Below are 11,356 nucleotides of genomic sequence, written 5' to 3' on the forward strand. Positions count from 1 at the left end.
TATAAGTGTTGAATTATGTGTAATTTCAACCTGTAACACCTTTGAAAGACATATTTCTTCACTATAACACATATGAATCACTTTATAATAACTTTTACAGTATATTAAGGACTAAATAATGCTCAGTAACAGAACATTAGAATCCCAGTGAGGCTCATGTCATTTCCATCAATATAAAACAAGGGCAGTTGCCTGATGTATGGCTTCATTTTACTTTAACGTGGAAATAAATAAGCCTAATAGCCTATGGGTGAGACTGCAGTAAATGGTAAAACTATTTGCACTACAGTGTGCTCATAAATTAAATAATACATTAAAATAATATGGTAAGACACACCAGTTTGCAATATTAGGCAGCAAAACAAGCTGTGCTAGCTGGACGGAGGTGAGACTGAAGCCAGAGGCATAAAATGTACAAATACCCGCGTCCACTACAGGAAGAAAAAGGTGGATACGCAAGTGCTGCAGTCATAAATGAAACCATGGTGATGTCCTACTTTTTGCTAGTTTTAATATTATTTTGGTTGGAAATTGTCCTTACCTGCAGTACGGAGTCATTTAAAGCTGCACACAACCTTTTTAAATCTTCATTGCTGACACGCGATAGTATGTAGTGGCAGGTTTCATTTAAGCATCCACTTCACGAGGGCACATTTTGTTATTTCGATTTAATACCTCGTTACAGTTTTGCTGATTGAGCTCCAGTGATCCAGTTCAATGAGTCATTGATCAATTCAGTACAGTCATCACGTTTACCATTTTAGTCCTTTACTGCCACCCAAAGGAATAGATCGGTAATGCAGTATTAAACACGTACAAGTGCAGCTGCAAACTTGGTCAAGTACTCCTTTATGATGAATTGTGTCTGGACAAAGTTATATATATTTTTTTTTAATTCCCTACTAATATATGATATCTATTAGTGTATGTACTAATATACAGTAGTCAACATTTTAAGGGGATCAAAAAACGTTAATCAAAGTTGCCCTAAGACAAAAACGGGTATTGTTTTTCGTTTTAGGACAACTTTGATTAAATGTTTTGATCCACTTCAAATGTTGACTACTGTATGCTGTGTACATGACAAGCATTGCTAAAATATACTTCTGAGTAACAGTAATTTTTTTTAAGAAAAGTATATTTGATTTTTATAACTAATATGAACTCGAAGTGAAAAGCATGAAGCAGTTTGTTATCTGCACTAGTATATTGATTTTGAATCAAAACCATTTTGAATCAATCTTAAAGTCTTTGTGTGTTTGTTAGTATATTTAACAGAAAAAAAATATGATAGGTTTATTTTAGGTATCTGTGAGATGAGACTCCAAAAGGACAGATCACTGATACTAGCAGGTATGTTTATAGATTAATAATCCTTCTTAACGGGAGTGTATTACAGTTGTAGAGTATCACTACTATACTGCTCTGCTACAAGAAAAATCACTTATGTAAGTGTGGCAAACATTGTATCTGCTCTTTTTTTCTGAGTATCTTTAAGACTGCATCTAGCCTCATGTAGACCGAACTTTGACTACACATGGCAAAAGGTCACATTGTAAAATATTTTGGACAAGAACCACTAACATGTTGATGAGAAGAGACCGTCTGACTGACATGTAAACCAGCCACAGTTTTGTTTTTATGTCTTGTTTAGTGGAGGGTTTATTTGAAATTTTATTTAGGGTATGTCAGACTAAAATATTTTGTCATTTATCTTTATTTAATGCGTTAGATACCACTGATACTATCAAAGCCAGGCTTTTTCCTTAAAGGGGTCATCGGATGCCCATTTTCCACAAGTTGATATGATTCTTTAGGGTCTTAATGAAAAGTCTCTAATATAGTTTGATTATAAATTCGCAAAGATTCATAAAAAAGCGCGTATACACACTTCTGCTGTAAGTGAAGCTGGATCATGAATGATTCGCGCAAACATAGACGGATATATGTAGATCGGGAGGCGCATTCCCTTCACAAACAAACGTAATCTACTGCATCTTCAGCGGCTCAGATGTCGGGAGTAAATGACGACCACTATGTTCATTATTACATCCAGCAACACAACACCTCAATCGCTCAATCGGAGATATTCTTGTCTAACTTACATCCCTGCTCCGGCATCGAAACAAGGAAAGTTACTGGACTGTTACAGCTGGTCTGAGGTAAGAGCTCATGTCAGTCAACTATTGTGGGAGCGGCCTCTGTCGGTGTGACGGCACACCGACAGGCATCTAAGAACGGCTCGATTTGAAAAAGGGGATATTATTTTTACAGATTAATTAGGGTAGATTTGTACATACACTGCCAACACACATTAATTTTCAAACAACATGAAAAAAGTGAACTTAAGATAAGTAATTAAATATACAGAGATTAAAATATTACTTCTTTGTTCAAATGTACAATTTTAGTATGTTGCTACATTGTTCTGGAAGTATGAATGTACCATACAAGGTGGTTTAGCAAAAATGTACAGTAGTACAATGACTCTCCCTGCTGGTCACAAGGTGAATAACATAATCATCGCTGAATGAAAATTATGGTTTTAATGTTTTCATTTTACAATTTTGCTGTTGAGTTTATGATGTCATGCTGGCATATGTATACACTAATACACAGTGTTTTGGACATTCACAGTTAGTTATCAGTGCTTTTATCTCGTCTCTGCAGGTGTTGGCCTTTGATGCTGCAAATAAACTGGAGAGTTTCCTGTCTCCTGTAAATCTAATATAAATGTGTGTGTGTGTACAGTACAAGGTGTCTTGATGTGTGGGGAGGAGGAGTTCATCAGCACTGATAGTTTTGATATATATGGTGAAAATCATAAAAGCGTCCTCTGATTTGTCAGTGAAGTTGTTTGATGATTTCCTCTGTTGTGTCTAATAAGGTAATAGCGAGTGTGATTGGAGGGTGTTGGGCCTCTTTCTCTCTCATTAGGAGGATGCCTGTACTTCTGTATCATCAGTGCGGAGAAGCTTGTGCTGGGTGTTGAATTAATCATGCTGAGGATGATGGGAAGATGCCTGACACTCATTTTACTCTCTGCAGTTGTAATTTTCATCACAGCTGGTGAGTACACAAGTTAAAAAGAGAGAGAGATAGTTGGAATATTTTTTTTAAAATAGTTTGCTTAAAATTTTTATTATAATGTAGTTTCGGATGGCAACATTATTTATAAATTCACCATGCACCTCTCGTTCTCTCTTATTTTCTTTGTTTAAAATATTAGACCATATGAATGTGAGGTTGGTTGGTGGTCACAGTCGCTGTGCTGGTACAGTGGAGGTTCATCATAGAGGTCAGTGGGGAACAGTGTGTGATCTTGCCTGGGATTTGTCTGATGCTACAGTGGTGTGTAGAGAACTGGACTGTGGAGAACCTGTAGATGCTCTGGGTGATGCGCACTTTGGACCAGGGTCAGGACCAGTCTGGATGAGTTTTGTCAGATGTGTTGGTTCAGAATCCACACTGAAGGACTGTGGATCATCAGGATGGGACCAAAGTTACTGTGGTCATTCTAAAGATGCTGGAGTCATCTGCTCAGGTAACATTTGCACATTTATGTCTAAACCAGAGTTTTGCTGTTCATATTGTATCTGAAGTATAAACAACCAAAGAGCTCAATACTATAGTTTCCAACACTTTAGACTGATAATAAATGTATGGGAAAAAAGAAAAAAACCTTCCAGTACCCAAGGCAGACTTCTGTCACAAATTTCAAATGCATGATAGGTAGTGTATAATGAGTATATATACTATTTTTTTTTATTATTATTATTATTTTATTTTTTTTGCGTTTCATAATTTTCATGTTTAAAATATTAATATCCTATTCCTGTGTGTAAACACATTTATGCCACATTTATGCAGCATTAATCAGTAACTGAGATTTAGCTTCTGTACTGCCTCAAGAAATAGTTTAATCTTTACAAAGAAAACATAACATTTTTACGCTCCTGGTTAAATGTGGATACCCATGTTTGGTTAGTTGATGTAGTAAGCCCACAGTTTGTTTGCTGTTCTTATCAATTTGTCTAAATAGCCTAAATGTTCACATGTGAAATGTTAATTATAATTACAATAAAACACAGAAATCACATACCATTTAAAATAAATTATTTAAAAAATTACAGATTTCTGGCAGCAACAATAATAATAATGAAGTCAAAAATTTAAAATTGGAATTAACATACAGTAGATAACAACATAATTTCATAAAAGATTAAAAAAGATCTAAGCCTATACTTTAGAGGAGAATCAGTACGCTATAATGAAAACAATACCTTAAATAAATTAAGAGTATACCCACTTCTCCAGACACCACAGTAAAGTTGTGCGTTTTTTTTTTTTTTTAAATAATAATAATAATAATAATAATCATAATAATAATAATAATTGCTCCAATCACTCGGCAAGAGAGAGGAACAGCCTAACATGGACAGAAATGTTAGTGTCAAGGAGGATTGATCACAGTCAGGGCTACTACGCCAAAAAGTTTTTTGTGTTTGTGTTTATTGACTTGTTAATAGCAGTTTGCTGTGCAATATGTGCAGACTGAGTGCAGTCGGGTCTGTGTCTTCCCAGGCGGGTTCGGGTCCGGGTACCAAATTTAAGGCATTTCTTGGGTCTGCACGGGTTCAGGTCCCACTTTCAAATGTAATACAACAAATTTGCGGGTCTCTTCGGGTTCGGGTACGCATTTTTGGACCCGTGAAGACCTCTAGTCTAAACCACGGAAAAATGGGTGGAGGCTGGTAAATACTATAGAGAAGGACTTAGTAAGCAGGAAAGGGCATATATTTTGACAAACTAAAGTTAATATGGGGCTCAACGCTAAGCAGTGATAGTGTTTCCTTGGTTACAGCTGTGCTACACTTATTAACACTGATTTATAATGCATTATACTGATGCTAGATAAAATGCCATGTAAACTTTTCTAAAAAAAAAAAAAAAAAAAAAAAAACAGACGTCAAAGATACATTCATTTAAACTCCTACCTCCAGTATTGTTTCTTACAATATTTCGTGGATCATGAACAGTGAGACTGATCTTCCTGCTACAGATCAGATCTGCAGATCTGCTGCTGTTTTCTCCACTTTATGTCCTTCTTCAGCGTTTCTGGCCTCTGCAATGGCCTTTTGCAGACTAAATATAATAATAATAATAACATAATATTTCCACACAAATAACATTTTGGAACAAGAATGCAAAGGGCAGTCCATTTCATTGAGCCCTGTAATAGGGGGTAAATATTTGTACAGTCTGCCTCTTTTGTCGTGGACTGATGACCCGACAGTTCTTCCTTCTATTTCTTTTCCTGACATAGTGAATTACTTTCGTTTCTTAGTTGTTTTTTTTTCACCAAGTCCACAGGTTCTATATGGTTCAGTGGCACTGTTTACGTTCAGTGCCGCCACAATGGTCAACTTCTGGATTGATAATGTAACGTGAAAACACTCTATAGCAAGTGTAACAGAGGCCAGCTGGTAAGTGCTGTGCAGGTAAAACCACATTGTTGGAGTTGTTAGCATGTGGAATGGATTTACTTATTGTAGTTTTAACAAAAGTTATCAGGAGTATTGTAGTGGTCGAAGAGGATATCATAGCAAACATCAGTATGACCATGTATAATTATGTTCTTTCAGAAGTCAGGCTGGTTGGAGGTTCTCGCTGCTCTGGGAGGTTAGAGATACTTCATGATCAGACGTGGATGTCAGTGTGTGACACTGCCTTTGACCAGCAGGATGCAGAGGTTGTGTGTAGAGAGCTGGACTGTGGGGCTCCTGTACAGGTGCTGGGAGCAGCTGCTTTTGACAAAGGAGACACTCAGATGTGGACACAGGAGATTCAGTGTAGAGGAGATGAATCTCAGATTCATATGTGTCAAACATCTTTCAAACACAACTGCTCGTACAACAATAATGTTGGACTGCTTTGTACAGGTGTGTTGACCATTTCAACAGGAAAGATTACCTCATTTTGATAGATCTCTTCTAATTTTTACCCCCCTTACTGTGCACAGAAATAATAAATGTGCAGTTGGTTAATGGTAAGAGTCCCTGCAGTGGGACAGTGGAGATTCTTCATAGAGGTCAGTGGGGAAGAGTGTGTGATATTGGCTGGGATTTGGCTGATGCTGCAGTGGTGTGTAGAGAACTGGACTGTGGAGAACCTGTAGATGCTCTGGGTGATGCTCAGGTTGGACTCGGATCAGGACCATTCTGGCTGAATAATGCAATGTGTACTGGATCTGAGTCCACACTGAAAAAGTGTGGATCTGTCGCATGGGGTTTTCAAGATGTGTGCCAGAGCAAGAGTGCAAGAGTTATCTGCTCAGGTAACCTCAAAACTTACTACTTTTCTAAAAAAAAAAAAAAGTAGTGTTTTGTTCTGAACGGTTAATTCATACTCATTGTTTCTTATCAGGTGTCAGGCTGGTTGGAGTCTCGCGCTGCTCTGGAAGATTAGAAATACTTCATGATCAGATGTGGATGTCGGTGTGTGACGCTGCCTTTGACCAGCAGGATGCAGAGGTTGTGTGTAGAGAGCTGGACTGTGGGGCTCCTGTACAGGTGCTGGGAGCAGCTGCTTTTGGCAAAGGAGACACTCAGATGTGGACACAAGAGATTCAGTGTAGAGGAAATGAATCTCAGATTCACCTCTGTCCAACATCACTGCCACTCAAATATAACTGTTCACATGACAGTGATGTTGGACTGGTGTGTGCAGGTTTGAGCAGAATTTTTTTACTTCATGAAAATCTTACGTCAAATCTTCTGACTCTCTTTGTATAAAAGATTTCTTCTCTCTTTTCATGAGATTCTTCTTACTGTCTTGTTCACTCTGTTTATAAGTATTACTTCTCATGTTTTCTATATTCAATCAACAGACAGTGTGAATGTGAGGTTGGTTGGTGGTGAAAACCGTTGTGCTGGTCGAGTGGAGGTTCTTCATAGAGGTCAGTGGGGAACACTGTGTGATCTTGGTTGGGATATGACTGAAGCTGCAGTGGTGTGTAGAGAGCTGGACTGTGGAGAACCTGTAGATGCTGTGGGTGATGTTTATTTTGGACCAGGAACAGGACCAATTTGGTCAAATCGTATGACATGTACTGGATCAGAGTCTACACTGAAGAACTGTGGATCAGTTCAGCTGTTTGATTATGTCTGTAATCATAATAGAGATGCTGGAGTCATCTGCTCAGGTGAGCTGTTATAAAATTGAACCTATTACTTCATTGTTGATTCACATGCCTTATATTTTTGTTCCAGAGTTTATATATATATTTTAACACCAAGTGTTAACAATACCAAGTGCATGGGTTCAATTCTCAGGGACTGCATGAACTAATAAAATTTAATTGCTCAGCATCACAAGTTATTGTCCGCACAGTAACAAACATTTTGTAATGTTTAATATGTATCAATAGTGCATGTACATTCAAAACACTAAATATTTAGTTTCAAAGTTCATTAACAATTTAAATGCATATAAAATAATGATCTTATATATAATGCTTGTAAATGTTACTGGCGAAGTTATTATACAGTTTTGCCATTTTTATTTTAAATAAGTCTATGATATCAATAAGAACATCTAACTTTACTTAAGTTTATTTTCTCTCATTACTGCAGGTGTCAGGCTGGTTGGAGGTTCTCGCTGCACTGGGAGGTTAGAGATACTTCATGAACAGACGTGGATGTCAGTGTGTGACGCTGCCTTTGACCAGCAGGATGCAGAGGTTGTGTGTAGAGAGCTGGACTGTGGGGCTCCTGTACAGGTGCTGGGAGCAGCTGCTTTTGGCAAAGGAGACGCTCAGATGTGGACACAAGAGATTCAGTGCAAAGGAAATGAATCTCAAATTCACCTCTGTCCAACATCACCACACACGAACAACTGCTCCAGTGATGATCAGCAGGCACTTCTGTGTGCTGGTAAGAAGATTAATATGAGAGAAATTAGTAGCATAACTAGGATCATTCAGTATGTGCCCCAGTCCATAAACACTTGGTGGAGCCCTCAACACACCCACAGCTTACAGGAGTTTATTAAAATTTATGAAAATATAACACTGTAATTCTGTTTTTTCTGAATGTCTTGTTTTTGGGTGCATTAATAATCATTTAACACAACTTCTGGCAGATTTTCAACCGGCAAACACTGCTTAACACATACTGCAGTTTTTTTAAATCAGTAATTTTATTATTTCAGATCTTTTGCTTCAAGCTCCAAAAAGGACCGTAAATGTAGTCCATGCTCTGTATTTCTGGTTTTCTAAGAAGATAAAATAGCCTTTGCCACTAGTTCTGACACTTAATATCATGACATATTTTCAGATTGATTGATTTGATTGATTGATTGATTTTTGTCTCTGTCTTTCTCTCTATTTTCTTCTCTCATAGATGTAATGAATGTGAGACTTGTAAATGGTAACAGTCGCTGTGCTGGTAGAGTGGAGGTTCATCATAGAGGTCAGTGGGGAACAGTGTGTGATGCTAGTTGGGATATGGTTGATGCTGCAGTGGTGTGTAGAGAACTGGACTGTGGAGAACCTGTAGATGCTCCAGGTATTGCTCATTTTGGTCAAGGATCAGGACCAATCTGGATGAGTGTTTTAATATGTACAGGAACAGAGTCTACACTGAAGAACTGTGGATCAGGAGGGTGGCACAAACATGGCTGCACTCATAATCGTGATGCTGGAGTCATCTGTTCAGGTGAGTGAAATTAAACCGCAATACATCCCACACTTTCTGATGATTTTATCTTGATTATGTAAGAAAGTAAAGATGTATATAAAAGATATATATATATATATATATATACAGTGACCAAAATTATAAATGCAACACTTTTGTTTTTGCTCTCATTTTTCATGAGCTGAACTCAAATATCTAAGACTTTTCCTATGTACACAAAAGGACTATTTCTCTCAAATATTGTTCACAAATCTGTCTAAATCTGTGTTAGTGAGCACTTCTTCTTTGCCGAGATAATCCATTCACTTCACAGGTGTGGCGTATCAGGATGCTGATTAGACAGCATGATTATTGCACAGGTGTGCCTTAGGCTGGCCACAATAAAAAAGGCCACTCCAAAATGTGCAGTTTTACTGTATTGGGGGGGTCCAGGGGGGTCCGAAAACCAGTCAATATCTGGTGTGACCACCATTTGCCTCACGCAGTGCACCACATCTCCTTCGCATAGAGTTGATTAGGTTGTTGACTGTGGCCTGTGGAATGTTGGTCCACTCCTCTTCAATGGCTGTGCGAAGTTGCTGGATGTCGGCAGGAACTGGAACACGCTGTCGTATACGCTGATCCAGAACATCCAAAACATGCTCAATGAGTGACATGTCTGGTGAGTATGCTGGCCATGCAAGAACTGGGATCTTTTCAGCTTCCAGGAATGTAGCATTATCATGCTGCAACATGAGGTGGTGGTCGTGGATGAATGGCACAACAATGGGCCTCAGAATCTTGTCACGGTATCTCTGTGCATTCAAAATGCCATCAATAAAATGCACCTGTGTTCGTTGTCCATAACATATGCCTACCCATACCATAACTCCACCGCCACCATGGGCCACTCGATCCACAGCGTTGACATCAGCAAACCGATTACCCACACAACGCCATACAGTAACAAACATTTTGTAATGTTTAATATGTATCAATAGTGCATGTACATTCAAAACACAAAATATTTAGTTTCAAAGTTCAATAACAATTTAAATGCACATAAAATAATGATCTGGTGGTGCTGGAGTGCTACCTATGGCTCAACCCAGAGATGATCAGAGAGCAGAGAGGAAGAGGAGAGGGCAAGTTCTCACCCAGGCCAGAACTCCCTCGAAGAAAACTCGCGATCATTCAGTTTTTTCAGAGGGACACATCCTGCACACTCAGCATGTGTCCCAACAAATTACCTTTGTGATAGTGGACCCACATACTCAAAAGAGCATTTCTCCTCTTCCTATAATCACAAGTGTCAGCTCCCTGTCCTCCCACACGGCAATCTGCCACTAGTAAAAACAGAACCACTTGCTGGCAGGCTCTTCTCTTGGAAAGCCATTCCCAGCATTTCAAGTTGGATTCTAAAAGTCATAGAATGAGGGTACTCGCTTCAGTTTGCTCGCAGGCCACCTCACTTCAGATGCGTCATTCAGACTTCAGTACTGGACAACAAAGCACATGTTCTTTGGTGCGATATAAACATTGCTTGTGAAGAGCACCATAGAACAAGTCCCTTTAGTGAACAGCGAGTCAGGTTTTTTACAGTTGCTACTTCCTCGTTCCCAAGAAAGATGGTGGGCTCCTGGGTTCAGTGCTCCTGAATCCAGCTGTCCCCCAATCTCCTCAAAAATCTCTGCTTGGTACATTGACAGTAAAGTCATTTCGTTCAGCAAGCACACAGGGCCGCCGCTCCATTTTACCTGGTAGTGAAATCGGAGAGAAATAGGCAGAAATAGGGTGAAATAGATTCAGATGGATCAGAATTCTACCACAGAAATTCTACCACTGGGGTTCCGGCCAACCCCAGCTCTCCCATCCCTTGAATCTCCAACATGGAAAACCTCTTGGTAGGGTGCCTGCACACCTTGTTCAAGTTACTGTCAACTTGCAAGGCAAAGTCGTTGGTGCTAGGAGGCCTAGACTGTTGGGGGGAAGAGGGAGTTGCCTTTCTCCTCTTCGTCGTCCATGTCTAAACTGAGGACATCAGAGTTAGCATCACCCTCTGTGTCCTCGTCCTCGAGTTGACCTTCCTCGAGCCCTCAAACACCAGAGGCATATCTGGGGGTTTGGCTTCCATCATGTCTGCCCAGCTCGTACTAGCTTGTGTGAGATGGTCAGTCACCACAGATTGTGTGGCCACTCCAAACAGACATGGGTCCTGCATTTTAGCCACCACCACTCTTTCTAAGATTTTCACCGGCAGTGATGCAAAGTGAGTGCGCGTTTGTGGTCACAGGACAGATGTGCTGTCATAGGATCTTCCGCAATGACAAAAAGAAAAAGTGAGCAAGGCTTAGTTCTATGTATGTTTTTATTTATTTTTGTTTTTGCTTTTTATGAAAAAAGCAGCCTAGCCAGAGATATAAAGGAGAGGAGATTATTACTTTTTTTTTATTTTTATTCAGGAAAAATCACTTAAAAACCCTTTCATTTGGTACTACAGTCAACCTTTAAAAATGTGTACATGTAAAAAAATAACAATAATAAAAATTATTGACTGTTAAAAATGTAATTGTATATCTAGCTTGCCACATCCAGAACCTGTTAAACAAAACTATGCTCACCTAATGTTAATTTTTTTTTGCAATATAAACAGGTCATAAACGCTCCAGACTTGCTGA

The 11,356-nt window shown here is 38.9% G+C and overlaps 1 protein-coding gene across 1 annotated transcript; it reads left to right on the plus strand.

Moving 5' to 3' along the window:
- The first annotated feature begins 2,865 nt into the window (after positions 1–2,865).
- LOC127159248 (deleted in malignant brain tumors 1 protein-like) lies at positions 2,866–9,038 on the plus strand. The gene is made up of 10 exons (XM_051102136.1): positions 2,866–3,069; positions 3,230–3,544; positions 5,646–5,942; positions 6,023–6,337; positions 6,427–6,729; positions 6,890–7,204; positions 7,635–7,934; positions 8,403–8,567; positions 8,628–8,717; positions 9,013–9,038. Exons 1-10 carry the CDS (start codon positions 3,000–3,002, stop codon positions 9,036–9,038), a joined length of 2,196 nt encoding a protein of 731 aa, XP_050958093.1. The 5' UTR covers positions 2,866–2,999.
- Positions 9,039–11,356: the final 2,318 nt, after the last annotated feature.

Source organism: Labeo rohita, unplaced genomic scaffold, assembly GCF_022985175.1.
Source record: "Labeo rohita strain BAU-BD-2019 unplaced genomic scaffold, IGBB_LRoh.1.0 scaffold_2030, whole genome shotgun sequence".
NCBI classification, from domain to species: Eukaryota; Metazoa; Chordata; class Actinopteri; order Cypriniformes; family Cyprinidae; genus Labeo; species Labeo rohita.